This window comes from Salvelinus alpinus, chromosome 16 (genome assembly GCF_045679555.1).
Source record: "Salvelinus alpinus chromosome 16, SLU_Salpinus.1, whole genome shotgun sequence".
Taxonomy (NCBI): Eukaryota; Metazoa; Chordata; class Actinopteri; order Salmoniformes; family Salmonidae; genus Salvelinus; species Salvelinus alpinus.
Genome location: NC_092101.1, coordinates 51783112 through 51802565, shown reverse-complemented (window position 1 = coordinate 51802565; position 19454 = coordinate 51783112). Strand labels below are relative to the sequence as shown.

At 47.7% G+C, this 19454-nt stretch overlaps 1 protein-coding gene across 27 annotated transcripts in view; it reads right to left on the bottom strand.

Annotated features, from left to right (window-relative positions):
* The window catches only part of kif1aa (kinesin family member 1Aa), a 246098-nt gene that overhangs the window by 21271 nt on the left and 205373 nt on the right, over positions 1–19454 (bottom strand). For 18 of the 27 annotated variants that reach the window (XR_011668385.1, XR_011668386.1, XM_071346549.1 and 15 more), the window contains 8 exons: positions 14194–14217; positions 13284–13398; positions 10256–10389; positions 9944–10005; positions 9530–9675; positions 8449–8634; positions 6689–6760; positions 5858–5982 (listed from right to left, as the gene is read on the bottom strand). Coding sequence is in view for 25 of the 27 variants with exons in the window: in XM_071346549.1 (XP_071202650.1) it covers positions 5858–5982; positions 6689–6760; positions 8449–8634; positions 9530–9675; positions 9944–10005; positions 10256–10389; positions 13284–13398; positions 14194–14217 (864 nt within the window). In the remaining 2 variants the exon portion in view is untranslated. The remainder of the gene's footprint in view (positions 1–5857; positions 5983–6688; positions 6761–8448; positions 8635–9529; positions 9676–9943; positions 10006–10255; positions 10390–13283; positions 13399–14193; positions 14218–19454) is intronic. The other 9 variants (XM_071346554.1, XM_071346562.1, XM_071346574.1 and 6 more) reach the window with 1 other exon arrangement.

Genomic DNA, 19454 nt, shown 5'->3' with positions numbered 1-19454 from the left:
ATTGGCATTGAGCGATTCCACCTGTTTTAGCATGGATATTGGCATTGAGCGATTCCACCTGTTTTAGCCTGGATATTGGCATTGAGCCATTCCACTCGTTTTAGCCTGGATATTGGCATTGAGCCATTCCACCTGTTTTAGCATGGATATTGGCATTGAGCGATTCCACCCGTTTTAGCATGGATATTGGCATTGAGCGATTCCACCCGTTTTAGCATGGATATCGGCATTGAGCGATTCCACCTGTTTTAGCATGGATATGGGCATTGAGCTATCCCACCCGTTTTAGCCTCGATATTGGCATTGAGCGATTCCACCTGTTTTAGCCTGGATATTGGCATTGAGCCATTCCACCTGTTTTAAGTAGTCAACTGGGTGGGGATTCATATGGGGTTGGGAATAATCAGCCAATGATCAGAGCATTGCCTTCTTTAAAATTAGGTGCAGTAGTTTGTAAATGTCTTTAAGGTATTTCACCGCCATCTAGTGGCCATAATACATTAATGGCACATAGGATTTGGTTCAGGACTCCAGCACTGCAGGTGTCAAGAAATCAGCAATATTAGCTTTACACTTTTTTCAAACATAAAATAACGAGAAAATGTACTACTTTAAAATGGAGATGGCCTAAATGGCGGAGCATCGCATTAGTGCAAACCAAAACTGTTCTCAGGGTTGGTCTGCCAGTTTTGACTAGCAGAAGTCACTTTCGTAGCAGGTTATTAAGAGAACTAACGCAGCAGGTTAAGAGAACTAACGCAGCAAGTTAGGAGAACTAACGCAGCAAGTTAGGAGAACTAACGCAGCAAGTTAGGAGAACTAACGCAGCAGGTATGGAGAACTAACGCAGCAGGTATGGAGAACTAACGCAGCAGGTTAGGAGAACTAACGCAGCAGGTTAGGAGAACTAACGCAGCAGGTTAGGAGAACTAACGCAGCAGGTTAGGAGAACTAACGCAGCAAGTTAGGAGAACTAACGCAGCAAGTTAGGAGAACTAACGCAGCAGGTTAGGAGAACTAACGCAGCAGGTTAGGAGAACTAACGCAGCAGGTTAGGAGAACTAACGCAGCAGGTTAGGAGAACTAACGCAGCAGGTTAGGAGAACTAACTCAGCAGGTTAGGAGAACTAACTCAGCAAGTTAGGAGAACTAACTCAGCAAGTTAGGAGAACTAACTCAGCAAGTTAGGAGAACTAACGCAGCAGGTTAGGAGAACTAACTCAGCAGGTTAGGAGAACTAACTCAGCAAGTTAGGAGAACTAACTCAGCAGGTATGGAGAACTAACTCAGCAAGTTAGGAGAACTAACGCAGCAAGTTAGGAGAACTAACGCAGCAAGTTAGGAGAACTAACGCAGCAAGTTAGGAGAACTAACGCAGCAGGTTAGGAGAACTAACGCAGCAGGTTAGGAGAACTAACTCAGCAGGTTAGGAGAACTAACTCAGCAAGTTAGGAGAACTAACTCAGCAAGTTAGGAGAACTAACGCAGCAAGTTAGGAGAACTAACGCAGCAAGTTAGGAGAACTAACGCAGCAAGTTAGGAGAACTAACGCAGCAAGTTAGGAGAACTAACTCAGCAAGTTAGGAGAACTAACGCAGCAGGTTAGGAGAACTAACTCAGCAGGTTAGGAGAACTAACGCAGCAAGTTAGGAGAACTAACGCAGCAAGTTAGGAGAACTAACGCAGCAAGTTAGGAGAACTAACGCAGCAAGTTAGGAGAACTAACGCAGCAGGTTAGGAGAACTAACGCAGCAGTTTAGGAGAACTAACGCAGCAGGTTAGGAGAACTAACTCAGCAAGTTAGGAGAACTAACGCAGCAAGTTAGGAGAACTAACGCAGCAAGTTAGGAGAACTAACGCAGCAAGTTAGGAGATGTAACGCAGCAAGTTAGGAGAACTAACTCAGCAAGTTAGGAGAACTAACTCAGCAAGTTAGGAGAACTAACGCAGCAAGTTAGGAGAACTAACGCAGCAGGTTAGGAGAACTAACGCAGCAGGTTAGGAGAACTAACTCAGCAGGTTAGGAGAACTAACTCAGCAAGTTAGGAGAACTAACTCAGCAAGTTAGGAGAACTAACGCAGCAAGTTAGAAGAACTAACGCAGCAAGTTAGGAGAACTAACGCAGCAAGTTAGGAGAACTAACTCAGCAAGTTAGGAGAACTAACGCAGCAAGTTAGGAGAACTAACTCAGCAGGTTAGGAGAACTAACTCAGCAGGTTAGGAGAACTAACGCAGCAAGTTAGGAGAACTAACGCATCAAGTTAGGAGAACTAACTCAGCAGGTTAGGAGAACTAACGCAGCAGGTTAGGAGAACTAACGCAGCAGTTTAGGAGAACTAACTCAGCAGGTTAGGAGAACTAACTCAGCAAGTTAGGAGAACTAACTCAGCAAGTTAGGAGAACTAACGCAGCAAGTTAGGAGAACTAACGCAGCAAGTTAGGAGATGTAACGCAGCAAGTTAGGAGAACTAACTCAGCAAGTTAGGAGAACTAACGCAGCAAGTTAGGAGAACTAACTCAGCAGGTTAGGAGAACTAACGCAGCAAGTTAGGAGAACTAACGCATCAAGTTAGGAGAACTAACTCAGCAGTTTAGGAGAACTAACTCAGCAGGTTAGGAGAACTAACTCAGCAAGTTAGGAGAACTAACTCAGCAAGTTAGGAGAACTAACGCAGCAAGTTAGGAGAACTAACGCAGCAAGTTAGGAGATGTAACGCAGCAAGTTAGGAGAACTAACTCAGCAAGTTAGGAGAACTAACTCAGCAAGTTAGGAGAACTAACTTAGCAAGTTAGGAGAACTAACTCAGCAGGTTAGGAGAACTAACTCAGCAGGTTAGGAGAACTAACTCAGCAGGTTAGGAGAACTAACTCAGCAGGTTAGGAGAACTAACTCAGCAGGTTAGGAAAAGGGTTAGCTAAAACGCAATTTTTTTCCCCAACGTGACACAAACATATCTAGCTACAACCAGGCCTTTCCTGAGAACAGTCTTGGTTTCCACAAATGCGATGCTGCTTCAATGGCACTGCTCATGCTGTCACAGGTGCCATAATGGCACAGATACAGAGATGAGTCCTCAAACTATCTCTATGGGATAGACAGCCTGACATACAATGTAAGTAGTGTCAATTAACCATGTACACTTCCAACAGTGAGTGAAATACATAGCAGGTACTAGTAGGTGTCAGTGATGGCCAGGTTTAAATGGGGAGGACAGGCTCATAACAGGTACCAGTAGGTGTCAGTGATGGCCGGTTTAAATGGGGAGGACAGGCTCATAACAGGTACCAGTAGGTGTCAGTGATGGCCGGTTTAAATGGGGAGGACTGGCTCATAGCAGGTACCAGTAGGTGTCAGTGATGGTCGGTTTAAATGGGGAGGACTGGCTCATAGCAGGTACCAGTAGGTGTCAGTGATGGCCGGTTTAAATGGGGAGGACGGGCTCATAGCAGGTACCAGTAGGTGTCAGTGATGGTCGGTTTAAATGGGGAGGACTGGCTCATAACAGGTACCAGTAGGTGTCAGTGATGGTCGGATTAAATGGGGAGGACTGGCTCATAGCAGGTACCAGTAGGTGTCAGTGATGGTCGGATTAAATGGGGAGGACGGGCTCATAGCAGGTACCAGTAGGTGTCAGTGATGGTCGGTTTAAATGGGGAGGACTGGCTCATAACAGGTACCAGTAGGTGTCAGTGATGGTCGGATTAAATGGGGAGGACTGGCTCATAGCAGGTACCAGTAGGTGTCAGTGATGGTCGGATTAAATGGGGAGGACGGGCTCATAGCAGGTACCAGTAGGTGTCAGTGATGGTCGGTTTAAATGGGGAGGACAGGCTCATAACAGGTACCAGTAGGTGTCAGTGATGGTCGGATTAAATGGGGAGGACAGGCTCATAGCAGGTACCAGTAGGTGTCAGTGATGGTCGGTTTAAATGGGGAGGACTGGCTCATAGCAGGTACCAGTAGGTGTCAGTGATGGCCGGTTTAAATGGGGAGGACAGGCTCATAGCAGGTACCAGTAGGTGTCAGTGATGGTCGGTTTAAATGGGGAGGACAGGCTCATAACAGGTACCAGTAGGTGTCAGTGATGGTCGGTTTAAATGGGGAGGACAGGCTCATAACAGGTACCAGTAGGTGTCAGTGATGGTCGGTTTAAATGGGGAGGACAGGCTCATAACAGGTACCAGTAGGTGTCAGTGATGGTCGGTTTAAATGGGGAGGACAGGCTCATAACAGGTACCAGTAGGTGTCAGTGATGGTCGGTTTAAATGGGGAGGACAGGCTCATAACAGGTACCAGTAGGTGTCAGTGATGGTCGGTTTAAATGGGGAGGACAGGCTCATAACAGGTACCAGTAGGTGTCAGTGATGGTCGGTTTAAATGGGGAGGACAGGCTCATAACAGGTACCAGTAGGTGTCAGTGATGGTCGGTTTAAATGGGGAGGACAGGCTCATAGCAGGTACCAGTAGGTGTCAGTGATGGTCGGTTTAAATGGGGAGGACAGGCTCATAACAGGTACCAGTAGGTGTCAGTGATGGTCGGTTTAAATGGGGAGGACAGGCTCATAACAGGTACCAGTAGGTGTCAGTGATGGTCGGTTTAAATGGGGAGGACAGGCTCATAACAGGTACCAGTAGGTGTCAGTGATGGCCGTTTTAAATGGGGAGGACAGGCTCATAGCAGGTACCAGTAGGTGTCAGTGATGGCCGGTTTAAATGGGGAGGACAGGCTCATAACAGGTACCAGTAGGTGTCAGTGATGGCCGGTTTAAATGGGGAGGACAGGCTCATAGCAGGTACCAGTAGGTGTCAGTGATGGCCGGTTTAAATGGGGAGGACAGGCTCATAACAGGTACCAGTAGGTGTCAGTGATGGCCGGTTTAAATGGGGAGGACAGGCTCATAACAGGTACCAGTAGGTGTCAGTGATGGCCGGGTTAAATGGGGAGGACTGGCTCATAGCAGGTACCAGTAGGTGTCAGTGATGGCCGGTTTAAATGGGGAGGACAGGCTCATAACAGGTACCAGTAGGTGTCAGTGATGGCCGGGTTAAATGGGGAGGACGGGCTCATAACAGGTACCAGTAGGTGTCAGTGATGGCCGGTTTAAATGGGGAGGACGGGCTCATAGCAGGTACCAGTAGGTGTCAGTGATGGCCGGGTTAAATGGGGAGGATGGGCTCATAGCAGGTACCAGTAGGTGTCAGTGATGGCCGGGTTAAATGGGGAGGACTGGCTCATAGCAGGTACCAGTAGGTGTCAGTGATGGCCGGTTTAAATGGGGAGGACAGGCTCATAACAATGGCTGGAGCGGAACAAATGGAATGGCATCAAACACCAGGTCTGCCATGTGATTGATACTAGCCCAGGTACTCCATTCCATCCATTATTATGAGCTGTCCTCCCCTCACCAGCCTCCTCTTGCAGGTGTCTGTAGATGTTATGTGTGATGGCAGGCCAGGTGTATCTTAGGTCTGATCTGAATTCAGTCTTGCCATAATCTCAGAAACCCAGAGCTAAAATGTAATAATTGAGTCAGATGCTGGATTATGTTCTGGGGAGATGTTGGAGATGAGATACTAACCAGACTCTCCAAGTCTCCACCCCCCCAACTAAACGGAAACTCTCAGCCAAAACATGAGCCGAATGTTCCCTCTCCACCTGTAAAAATCAGGATCTGACCAGATGATCAGTGATTGGAAAATCTGCACACCCTGGGAACAAAGTTCCTCGTTAGTCCTCGCAATCCCAAAACCATTCTATGTGACGTGAAACTATCCACAAGAAATGAGTGTTACCGCGGCAGCTCTGAGTCTGTTAGTGTCGTGTGTAACGGTGGCAGAAGTGTGTTATTACTGACCTGAGCGTTTCAGTCTTGGGGTAGCATCCCTCCACCAATGAGGGGCACGTCGAGGAGGGGGTGAGGGTGTCGAGGGCCGTGGCAGAGGTCGACTCCCTCAACAGAGTCACTGACATTTCAGACAGCTGGAAAGACACACACACAAACACATACACAAACATACACACACACACACACACACACACACACACACACACACACACACACACACACACACACACACACACACACACACACACACACACACACACACACACACGTACATGTACACACACACACATGTACACACACACACACAAGCACATACACAAACATACATACACACACACACAAACCCACACACACACGTACATGTACACACAAACAAGCGCATGTAACAATGCACACACACACACACACACACACACACACACACACACACACACACACACACACACACACACGTACATGTACACACACACACACGTACACACACACACACAAGCACATACACAAACATACATACACACACACACAAACTCACACACACACGTACATGTACACACAAACAAGCGCATGTAACAATGCACACACACACACACACACACACACACACACACACACACACACACACACACACACACACACACACACACACACACACACACACACACACACACACACACACACACACACACACACAGCATGTCAAAACCCTGTCTGGAAAAAGTTCACTGAGAAAAACGAACACGTCATATCCCCACTCGTAGATTCCTCACATCTAAGTAACTTCAAACCTTCAAACATACATGAAAACCCATCGTAGTAAAGTGACACAGGAAGGAAGTCTACCTTGCTTTCACTGGCGCTGACACACACGTGGGTGTACTCTCTGTTGAAGGAGTGGGCGAGTAGCCGTAGACACTGGTGAGTGGTAGAGACAAATACATCTTTAAGTCTCAGAGCAATGGGCTTTACAAATAAAAAAAACTCTGAAACGGTTACCTAAGGAGAAGGCCTAAGTGGGCCACAGACCACATTTAAAAGGGACACTCAAGCATAGCCACAGGAAGTAGGGGTGCTGGGAGGTGCTGCGGCTGATAAATTGAAATAATCTTGCCCAAAAATGTGGATATAAAAAATTATAATTTACCCCCAAAATGTAATTAGTCCTGTCTGAACAGACATAAATAAAAGAATTCTAAATATCACACCAGAAGGCATAATTTAGCTACAAAGGATAAATAGCGTCTAAGCAGGTTTTACAGTTGGGAAGGACACAATCTGGGCAACACACACACAGCAAATATAGAACAGCTTGTTCCATTGTGACCATATATATAATCCATAGAAGGAATTTGGAACCTCTAACCCTGGTACTTTGACTGTTAAACTCATGGTACACTAGCAATGGCTGCCAGTCCTGACTCTTATGGGAACAGCCAGTCCTGACTCTTATGGGAACAGCCAGTCCTGACTCTTATGGGAACAGCCAGTCCTGACTCTTATGGGAACAGCCAGTCCTGACTCTTATGGCAACAGCCAGTCCTGACTCTTATGGGAACAGCCAGTCCTGACTCTTATGGGAACAGCCAGTCCTGACTCTTATGGGAACAGCCAGTTCTGACTCTTATGGGAACAGCCAGTCCTGACTCTTATGGGAACAGCCAGTCCTGACTCTTATGGGAACAGCCAGTCCTGACTCTTATGGGAACAGCCAGTCCTGACTCTTATGGGAACAGCCAGTCCTGACTCTTATGGGAACAGCCAGTCCTGACTCTTATGGGAATTTTAGAAACAGATGCCTCACAAGTTCTCAACTGGCAGCTTCATTAAATAGTACCCGCAAAACACCAGTCTCAATGTCAACCATGAAGAGGCGACTCCGGGTTCCTGGCCTTATAGGCAGAGTTCCTCTGTCCAGTGTCTGTGTTCTTTTGCCTATATTTTTATTGGCCAGCCTGAGATATGGCTTTTTCTTTGCAACTCTGTCAGTAAGTGTGTCCATGATTGAGTCTTTGAATGAAGAGATTGAGATTAAACTGTCCAAATCATGTCCAATCAATTGAATTTACCACAGGAGGACACCAATCAAGTTGTCAAAACATATCAAGGATGATCAATGGAAACAGGATGCACCTGAGTTCAATTTTGAGTCTCATAGCAAAGGGTCTGAATACTTATGTAAATACGCTATTTCGGTTTTTAATTTGTAATACATCTGCAAAAATTTCTAAAAACCTGTTTTTGCTTTGTCATTATGGGGATTCTCATGTAGATTGATGAGGGGAAAAAAACAATTTAATCAACTTTAGAATAAGACTGTAACCTGCATTTGGCCATTCATGTGGTATTGAAAAATATTCAGCTAATTTCTTTTATCCTGTAAATGATGTAGAAGTGCATGAAATGTGTTTATAAAAGGTTAATAAAAATCCCCATGTGTGGAAATCCCAAAAAATGTGTCTGCTCAACTGTATGCCACTACACAAATGCGATTATAGATACAGGCAATGCAATTCAAAACATCTTCCCGCGGCTTTACTCGTAAGCAAGAACGGGAATATTTAAGTAACAAGGTGACTTTTTTTTAAAGAAGAAGAGACACTGACCTTAGCGGCTAGCTCCCTCTGTCTCTCGTTGAGGGCGTCAGCTGTGGGGCTGAGGTCCTGGCCTTCGGAAGGCTGAGGGGACTCACTCTGCTCCACAGACACACAGGACAACAACCCTTCCTGATCCAGCAGCAGGGTGGACTCTAGCTTCTCCCTCAGGAGCAGGTAGTGTCTCGTCTTCTCCACCTGAATGAAACAGATAACCATAACTAACTAAGTAAGTAACTAAATAACCAACCAACCCTAACCTGTATTTGTAGGGTGTACAACGTAGGGTATAGGTGTAGGGTATAGGGTGTAGTGTATAGATGTAGTGTATAGTATATAGGGTATAGGTATAGTAGGGTGTAAGGTATAGGTTGTAGGGTATAGGTTGTAGAGTATAGGTGTATGGTGTAGGGTGTAGGGTATAGGTGTAGGGTGTAAGGTGTAGGGTGTAGGATATATGGTATAGGTGTAGTAGGGTGTAAGCTATAGGGTGTAGGATATAGGGTGTAGGATATAGGGTGTAGTGTATAGATGTAGTGTATAGTATATAGGGTATAGGTATAGTAGGGTGTAAGGTATAGGTTGTAGGGTATAGGGTATAGGTGTAGGGTGTAGGGTGTAGGGTATAGTGTATAGATGTAGTGTATAGTATATAGGGTATAGGTATAGTAGGGTGTAAGGTATAGGTTGTAGGGTGTAGGGTATAGGGTGTAGGTGTAGGGTATAGGTGTAGGGTGTAAGGTATAGGTTGTAGGGTGTAGGTGTAGGGTATAGGTGTAGTAGGTGTAGGGTATAGGTGTAGGGTGTAAGGTATAGGGTGTAGGGTGTAGGGTGTAAGGTATAGGTTGTAGGGTATAGGTGTAGGGTGTAGGTGCAGGCTATAGGTGTAGTAGTGTATAAGGTGTAGGGTGTAGGTTTAGAGTATAGGGTATGGGGTGTAGTGTGTAGCTGTAGGGTGTAGGGTATAGCCACATGCTGTATGTGTAGGGTGTAGGGTATAGGAGTAGGGTATAGGGTATAGGTGTAGGGTGTAGGGTGTAAGGTGTAGGGTGTAGGTTATAGGGTGTAGGGTATAGGGTGTAGTTGAACATACCTCCTGTAGGAGGCTGAGTTTCTCCAGTTCCCACTGGTGGTCCAGGATGAGGCTGTCACTGCGTGGCCTCCACCCAGCCAGGTTCTCCTCCCCGCGGACGTACGCCACCGAGGTGTCCAGCACCCGTCGACGTCTCCTCTGCATTCCTGGGGGGGTTGAATAAGGTCAATGGTTAGAGGTCAGGGATCAGACAAACAAAGCAGAAATACACTTTATCTATTATCTCTCGATTTTGTTTGGATTCTTTGCGTTTTATCTCCTTGTCTCCTTTTAAATTGTTTTGGAGAAAAAGGGTACTTCCAATTCAGACCTTCTCCTCCAATACATTTTTGAGAAAGAGGCAGGAAGATGAATTGAGAAAGAATATGTGGAAACACCAGACAAAGGGGAAGCTCAAAAGAGAAAGTGTGTCACCTGGGCTCCCGTGATCCGCCAGGTGACACAAGCTGACCTCGTACACACCTGTCACTCGGTTCCTGGACAGAGAAAGAAACAACAGACAAACAAAACCCTGGGTTCATTTCATGTCCGTCGTTTCCATTGATTTAACCATCATCTTTCAGGAATGCAACCAAAGCAAAGGACTGTGGTGAGATAAAGAGTAACAGACTTGATTTTATGGTTTATTTCACGATAGTTGATTTAATAATTAATCTTTCAGGAATGCAACAGAAGAAATATAATGTTTCTGCTCATATTACTAATCATAAGAGATGATTGAGTCACCCCTCTGTTGTCCTCAGGCTTCCGGTGCCAAACAGGTTTCGGATGGAGCGGGAGGCCGGGAGTTTCACGTCTCGAGAGTAGAACACCATACAGAAATCTTTGGTTATGACTGTGGGCTGAGTGCAGTTCTCCATCTGCAGAAAGGAAAAGGATCCAAAAGCTCATTTCTCTCTCCGCCTCTTAAGGTTCATAACATCAGATACAGTAGGGGTCATTTTGGATACAGAACTGGCAGTTCAAATCTAATCAAATCAAATTGTCTTAGTCACATGCTCTGAATACAACAGGTATTCAGAGCAACCTTACTGTGAAACGCTTACTTACAAGCCCTTAACCAACAATGCAGTTTAAAAAACATATATGGATAAGATTAAGAAATAAAAGTAACGTGCAAATAAAGAGCAGCAGTAAAATAACACTAGCGAGACTATATGGTGGGGGGGGGGGGGGGGGGCACCGGTACAGAGTCAATGTGCGGAGGCACTGGTTAGTTGAGGTAATATGTACATGTAGGTAGAGTTATGAACCAGTCCAGTTATGAACCTGTTCAGTCAGGAACCAGTCCAGTTATGAACCAGTCCAGTTATGAACCTGTTCAGTCAGGAACCAGTCCAGTTATGAACCAGTTCAGTTATGAACCAGTTCAGTCAGGAACCAGTCCAGTTATGAACCAGTTCAGTCAGGAACCAGTCCAGTTATGAACCAGTTCAGTCAGGAACCAGTCCAGTTATGAACCAGTCCAGTTATGAACCAGTTCAGTCAGGAACCAGTCCAGTTATGAACCAGTTCAGTCAGGAACCAGTCCAGTTATGAACCAGTTCAGTCAGGAACCAGTCCAGTTATGAACCAGTCCAGTTATGAACCAGTTCAGTTATGAACCAGTTCAGTCAGGAACTAGTCCAGTTATGAACCAGTCCAGTTATGAACCAGTCCAGTTATGAACCAGTTCAGTCAGGAACCAGTCCAGTTATGAACCAGTTCAGTCAGGAACCAGTCCAGTTATGAACCAGTCCAGTTATGAACCAGTTCAGTTATGAACCAGTTCAGTCAGGAACTAGTCCAGTTATGAACCAGTCCAGTTATGAACCAGTTCAGTTATGAACCAGTTCAGTCAGGAACCAGTCTAGGTATGAACCAGTCCAGTCATGAACCAGTCCAGTTATGAACCAGTCCAGTTATGAACCAGTCCAGTTATGAACCAGTCCAGTTATGAACCAGTCCAGTCAGTAACCAGTCCAGTCAGTAACCTGTCCAGTCAGTAACCTGTCCAGTTAAAATTAGTAGATTTTCTCAGATTGTTTCTGTGAAGCTAGCTTTACAATTACCATTAGGCACGTACAGTTACATATAACTATGTAGGCCGACAAGGTCATTTATATCACACTATATACAACTATATACTGTATATAAGTATATACAGTGGGGCAAAAAAGTATTTAGTCAGCCACCAATTGTGCAAGTTCTCCCACTTAAAAAGATGAGAGAGGCCTGTAATTTTCATCATAGGTACACTTCAACTATGACAGACAAAGTGAGAGAAAAAAAATCCAGAAAATCACATTGTAGGATTTTTAATGAATTTATTTGCAAATTATGGTGGAAAATAAGTATTTGGTCAATAACAAAAGTTTCTCAATACTTTGTTATATACCCTTTGTTGGCAATGACAGAGGTCAAACGTTTTCTGTAAGTCTTCACAAGGTTTTCACACACTGTTGCTGGTATTTTGGCCCATTCCTCCATGCAGATCTCCTCTAGAGCAGTGATGTTTTGGGGCTGTTGCTGGGCAACACAGACTTTCAACTCCCTCCAAAGATTTTCTATGGGGTTGAGATCTGGAGACTGGCTAGGCCACTCCAGGACCTTGAAATGCTTCTTACGAACCCACTCCTTCGTTGCCCGGGCGGTGTGTTTGGGATCATTGTCATGCTGAAAGACCCAGCCACGTTTTATCTTCAATGCCCTTGCTGATGGAAGGAGGTCTTCACTCAAAATCTCACGATACATGGCCCCATTCATTCTTTCCTTTACACGGATCAGTCGTCCTGGTCCCTTTGCAGAAAAACAGCCCCAAAGCATGATGTTTCCACCCCCATGCTTCACAGTAGGTATGGTGTTCTTTGGATGCAACTCAGCATTCTTTGTCCTCCAAACACGACGAGTTGAGTTTTTACCAAAAAGTTCTATTTTGGTTTCATCTGACCATATGACATTCTCCCAATCTTCTTCTGGATCATCCAAATGCTCTCTAGCAAACTTCAGACGGGCCTGGACATGTACTGGCTTAAGCAGGGGGACACGTCTGGCACTGCAGGATTTGAGTCCCTGGCGGCGTAGTGTGTTACTGATGGTAGGTTTTGTTACTTTGGTCCCAGCTCTCTGCAGGTCATTCACTAGGTCCCCCCGTGTGGTTCTGGGATTTTTGCTCACCGTTCTTGTGATCATTTTGACCCCACGGGGTGAGATCTTGCGTGGAGCCCCAGATCGAGGGAGATTATCAGTGGTCTTGTATGTCTTCCATTTCCTAATAATTGCTCCCACAGTTGATTTCTTCAAACCAAGCTGCTTACCTATTGCAGATTCAGTCTTCCCAGCCTGGTGCAGGTCTACAATTTTGTTGCTGGTGTCCTTTGACAGCTCTTTGGTCTTGGCCATAGTGGAGTTTGGAGTGTGACTGTTTGAGGTTGTGGACAGGTGTCTTTTATACTGATAACAAGTTCAAACAGGTGCCATTAATACAGGTAACGAGTAGAGGACAAAGGAGCCTCTTAAAGAAGAAGTTACAGGTCTGTGACAGCCAGAAATCTTGCTTGTTTGTAGGTGACCAAATACTTATTTTCCACCATAATTTGCAAAAAATTCATTAAAAATCCTACAATGTGATTTTCTGGATTTTTTTTTCTCATTTTGTCTGTCATATTTGAAGTGTACCTATGATGAAAATTACAGGCCTCTCTCATCTTTTTAAGTGGGAGAACTTGCAAAATTGGTGGCTGACTAATTACTTTTTTGCCCCACTGTATGTTACCTCTAGGTAGGCCGACAAGGTCATGTAGATCTTCTCTCCGTAAGGAGTGACACGGTTCAGGAGAAGGGAGTTATGCATGGCGCTGTCCCAGGCAGCCTCGAAGCGATAGAATGTCCTGATGGAGGGAGAAGAGTTAACCATGCAGAGAGAACGACTGAACAGAGAGCTCATCGACCCTGGTCTGAACTAACATAGTCTGTCTGTCTGTCTGTCTGTCTGTCTGTCTGTCTGTCTGTCTGTCTGTCTGTCTGTCTGTCTGTCTGTCTGTCTGTCTGTCTGTCTGTCTGTCTGTCTGTCTGTCTGTCTGTCTGTCTGTCTGTCTGTCTGTCTGTCTGTCTGTCAAAGCCTACTCTAGTGTTTAGTATGCTAGTATGCTGCAAACTGAAAGCAAAGCAGGATGGGTGGTTTTCTGAATAGTCCTGTTGATAGTTGTGTTACAACTTTATTAGACAAATAAAGGTTATGTCTACTGTAGGAGGAAGGTAACTATTTAAAGGTTTTCTCAAGAATAGCTACAATCTATTGCTATCGGCAGATCAAGTTGTAGTTGCATTGCATGTAGGGACATTGTTTATCACTATGATAATGTGAATAACATTCTGTCTGTCTGGGATATTTTACCTACAGTACATGTGCATCTAAAATGCGCTTGAGAGAAGATAGCTTTTGTTTATGAAGATTAAAATAACAACATTGATTTTCAAATACACACATTCAATAGACAAGACACATAGTTTGAGGATGAAGACAGTAAATAGCATGCAACAGGGAACCCGTCGGTTTGTGGGTCGACCTTTAAAAAGAAAAACACCAAACAATAACAGCACGAAGGAAAGAAAAGGTAATGAGAGATCGACAGACGGGAGGAGAGGAGGAGGAGGAGGACAGGACAGGTGGTGAGGAGAAATACCTATGGTCTATTCCCAAGGAGACGCTTTGAGAAGGAATAGAAGAAGAGAACCAGGAAGAGAACCAGGAAGAGAACCAAAGGTGAGTCAGGAAGAGAGTCTGATGTTGTTGTGAGCGTCGTTATGATCGAGAGCGACAGGACAGGTTTGTTCTTCCTAGCCTGGTCCCAAATAGGTTTGTGCTGTCTTGCCAACTGGGACCAGGCTACATTTCCCATCCACTACTTGATGATTTGAACACCAGAATGTACTGTACTTATTAATAATTGTATCTTATCTGTTCTAGAATGTCTCACAATGGACAAAAGAGATACAATGTAATACTTTTGAGTTTATTTTAATTCTGTAGATAGAGATACAAATTATAACTATGGAATGCCGTTTTTGTCTTTGCGTGTCATGAAATATATATGTCAAATAACACTATTTGACACGTCAAATAAGATTATAATTTGACGCTTCAAATAACAAAATTACGATTTTCGAATGTTGTGTGAGCTGAATTTGCATGCGCGAGCCAAGCGCCATCAACATTGATGAAAGTCTGTAAACTAGAGGTAGGCTATCTCCCTACTATGTTGACAAATAATCGCAACTTGAAAGCAGTTATGTTTCTGGCCCGCCGCCCAGCACAGCCTTAAATCTGAAACCGCTCATCCAAGCATAGAGTTCAGATGTTGAAGGCCGGCTGTTGGCATTTGTACTGAGATGACCTGGTGGGAAAGCTTGCTGTGTGTCTGTCAGCACCCTCTCCTTCAGCACCCCTCTCCTTCAGCCCCCCTTTCCTTCAGCCCCCTCTCCTTCAGCCCCCCTCTCCTTCAGCCCCCTCTCCTTCAGCCCCCTCTCCTTCAGCCCCCTCTCCTTCAGCACCCCTCTCCTTCAGCCCCCCTTTCCTTCAGCGCCCCCTCTCCTTCAGCCCCCTCTCCTTCAGCCCCCTCTCCTTCAGCACCCCTCTCCTTCAGCCCCCCTTTCCTTCAGCCCCCCTCTCCTTCAGCCCCCCTCTCCTTCAGCACCCCTCTCCTTCAGCCCCCTCTCCTTCAGCCCCCTCTCCTTCAGCACCCCTCTCCTTCAGCCCCCCTTTCCTTCAGCACCCCTCTCCTTCAGCCCCCTCTCCTTCAGCCCCCTCTCCTTCAGCACCCCTCTCCTTCAGCCCCCTCTCCTTCAGCCCCCTCTCCTTCAGCACCCCTCTTCTTCAGCCCCCCTTTCCTTCAGCCCCCCTCTCCTTCAGCCCCCCTTTCCTTCAGCCCCCCTCTCCTTCAGCCCCCTCTCCTTCAGCCCCCCTTTCCTTCAGCCCCCCTCTCCTTCAGCCCCCCTCTCCTTCAGCCCCCCTTTCCTTCAGCCCCCTCTCCTTCAGCCCCCTCTCCTTCAGCCCCCTCTCCTTCAGCACCCCTCTCCTTCAGCCCCCCTTTCCTTCAGCACCCCTCTCCTTCAGCCCCCTCTCCTTCAGCCCCCTCTCCTTCAGCACCCCTCTCCTTCAGCCCCCCTTTCCTTCAGCCCCCCTCTCCTTCAGCCCCCCTCTCCTTCAGCCCCCCTTTCCTTCAGCCCCCTCTCCTTCAGCCCCCCTCTCCTTCAGCCCCCTCTCCTTCAGCCCCCCTCTCCTTCAGCACCCCTCTCCTTCAGCCCCCCTCTCCTTCAGCCCCCCTCTCCTTCAGCCCCCCTCTCATTCTCCTCCACTCCCTCTCCTTCTCCTCCATAATTTAGTCCATACATTGATGAATGAGGACTTCCCCTGAGCAAATAATCACAACTTGAAAGCAGTTATGTTTCTGGCCCGCCGCCCAGCACAGCCTTAAATCTGAAACCGCTCATCCAAGCAGAGAAACGTAAGAGGAAACCAATGTTTCTGTAGGCCATTAAAGGGAGATAAATCGTCCCGTTCATAGAGTTCAGATGTTGAAGGCCGGCTGTTGGCATTTGTACTGAGATGACCTGGTGGGAAAGCTAGCTGTGTGTCTGTCAGAGGGAAGAAGACAGAGAGCGAGAGGAGAACAGCTGCTATACCGTGGGACGAGAGGAGAGGAGAGCTGCTGTAATACTGTGGGACGAGAGGAGAGGAGAGCTGCTGTAATACTGTGGGACAAGAGGAGGAGAGGAGAGGAGAGGAGAGGAGAGGAGAGGAGAGGAGAGGAGAGGAGAGCTGCTGTAATACTGTGGGACGAGAGGAGAGGAGAGCTGCTGTTATACTGTGGGACGAGAGGAGAGGAGAGGAGAGGAGAGGAGAGGAGAGGAGAGGAGAGGAGAGGAGAGGAGAGGAGAGGAGAGGAGAGGAGAGCTGCTGTAATACTGTGGGACGAGAGGAGAGGAGAGGAGAGGAGAGGAGAGCTGCTGTTATACTGTGGGACGAGAGGAAAGGAGAGCTGCTGTTATACTGTGGGACGAGAGGAGAGGAGAGAAGAGCTGCTGTAATACTGTGGGACGTGAGGAGAGGAGAGCTGCTGTTATACTGTGGGACGAGAGGAGAGGAGAGGAGAGGAGAGGAGAGGAGAGGAGAGGAGAGGAGAGGAGAGGAGAGGAGAGGAGAGCTGCTGTTATACTGTGGGACGAGAGGAGAGGAGAGGAGAGCTGCTGTTATACTGTGGGACAAGAGGAGAGGAGAGGAGAGCTGCTGTTATACTGTGGGACGAGAGGAGAGGAGAGCTGCTGTAATACTGTGGGACGAGAGGAGAGGAGAACTGCTGTTATACTGTGGGACGTGAGGAGAGGAGAGCTGCTGTAATACTGTGGGACAAGAGGAGAGGAGAGGAGAGGAGAGGAGAGGAGAGGAGAGGAGAGGAGAGGAGAGGAGAGGAGAGCTGCTGTTATACTGTGGGAGGAGAGGAGAGCTGCTGTTATACTGTGGGACGAGAGGAGAGGAGAGCTGCTGTTATACTGTGGGACGAGAGGAGAGGAGAGGAGAGGAGAGGAGAGGAGAGGAGAGGAGAGCTGCTGTTATACTGTGCGACGAGAGGAGAGGAGAGGAGAGCTGCTGTTATACTGTTGGACGAGAGGAGAGGGGAGGAGAGCTGCTGTTATACTGTGGGACGAGAGGAGAGGAGAGCTGCTGTTATACTGTGGGACGAGAGGAGAGGAGAGGAGAGGAGAGGAGAGGAGAGGAGAGGAGAGGAGAGGAGAGCTGCTGTTATACTGTGGGAGGAGAGGAGAGCTGCTGTAATACTGTGGGACGAGAGGAGAGGAGAGCTGCTGTTATACTGTGGGACGAGAGGAGAGGAGAGGAGAGGAGAGGAGAGGAGAGGAGAGGAGAGGAGAGGAGAGGAGAGGAGAGGAGAGCTGCTGTTATACTGTGGGACGAGAGGAGAGGAGAGGAGAGCTGCTGTAATACTGTGGGAGGAGAGGAGAGGAGAGCTGCTGTTATACTGTTGGACGAGAGGAGAGGAGAGCTGCTGTTATACTGTGGGACGAGAGGAGAGGAGAGGAGAGGAGAGCTGCTGTTATACTGTGGGACGAGAGGAGAGGAGAGGAGAGGAGAAGAGAGGAGAGGAGAGGAGAGGAGAGGAGAGGAGAGCTGCTGTAATACTGTGGGACGTGAGGAGAGGAGAGATGCTGTAATACTATGGGACGAGAGGAGTGGAGAGCTGCTGTTATACTGTGGGACGAGAGGAGAGGAGAGCTGCTGTTATACTGTGGGACGAGAGGAGAGGAGAGCTGCTGTTATACTGTGGGACGAGAGGAGAGGAGAGCTGCTGTTATACTGTGGGACGAGAGGAGAGGAGAGCTGCTGTTATACTGTGGGACGAGAGGAGAGGAGAGCTGCTGTTATACTGTGGGACGAGAGGAGAGGAGAGCTGCTGTAATACTGTGGGACGAGAGGAGAGGAGAGGAGAGGAGAGGAGAGGAGAGGAGAGGAGAGGAGAGCTGCTGTAATACTGTGGGACTAGCGGAGGAGAGGGGAGAGCTGCTGTTATACTGTGGGAGGAGAGGAGGAGAGAGCTGCTGTAATACTGTGGGACGAGAGGAGAGGAGAGGAGAGCTCCTGTTATACTGTGGGACAAGAGGAGCGCTGCTGTTATACTGTGGGATGAGAGGAGAGGAGAGGAGAGCTGCTATAATACTGTGGGACGAGAGGAGAGGAGAGGAGAGGAGAGGAGAGGAGAGGAGAGGAGAGGAGAGCTGCTGTTATACTGTGGGACGAGAGGAGAGGAGAGGAGAGCTGCTGTTATACTGTGGGACGTGAGGAGAGGAGAGCTGCTGTTATACTGTGGGACGAGAGGAGAGGAGAGGAGAGCTGCTGTTATACTGTGTGACGAGAGGAGAGGAGAGCTGCTGTTATACTGTGGGACGAGAGGAGGAGAGGAGAGCTGCTGTTATACTGTGGGACGAGAGGAGAGGAGAGGAGAGCTGCTGTAATACTGTGGGACGAGAGGAGAGGAGAGCTGCTGTTATACTGTGGGACGAGAGGAGAGGAGAGCTGCTGTTATACTGTGGGACGTGAGGAGAGGAGAGCTGCTGTAATACTGTGGGACGAGAGGAGAGGAGAGCTGCTGTTATACTGTGGGACGAGAGGAGAGGAGAGGAGAGCTGCTGTAATACTGTGGGACGAGAGGAGAGGAGAGCTGCTGTTATACTGTGGGACGAGAGGAGAGGAGAGCTGCTCTTATACTGTGGGACGAGAGGAGAGGAGAGCTGCTGTTATACTGTGGGACGAGAGGAGAGGAGAGGAGAGGAGAGGAGAGGAGAGGAGAGGAGAGGAGAGGAGAGGAGAGGAGAGGAGAGGAGAGGAGAGGAGAGGAGAGGAGAGCTGCTGTTATACTGTGGGACGAGAGGAGGAGGGGAGAGGAGAGCTGCTGTTATACTGTGGGACAAGAGGAGAGGAGAGCTGCTGTAATACTGTGGGACGAGAGGAGAGGAGAGCTGCTGTTATACTGTGGGACGAGAGGAGAGGAGAGCTGCTGTTATACTGTGGGACGAGAGGAGAGGAGAGCTGCTGTTATACTGTGGGACGAGAGGAGGAGGGGAGAGGAGAGCTGCTGTAATACTGTGGGACGAGAGGAGAGGAGAGCTGCTGTTATACTGTGGGACGAGAGGAGAGGAGAGGAGAGGAGAGGAGAGGAGAGGAGAGGAGAGGAGAGGAGAGGAGAGGAGAGGAGAGGAGAGGAGAGCTGCTGTTATACTGTGGGACGAGAGGAGGAGGGGAGAGGAGAGCTGCTGTTATACTGTGGGACGAGAGGAGAGGAGAGCTGCTGTAATACTGTGGGACGAGAGGAGAGGAGAGCTGCTGTTATACTGTGGGACGAGAGGAGGAGGGGAGAGGAGAGCTGCTGTTATA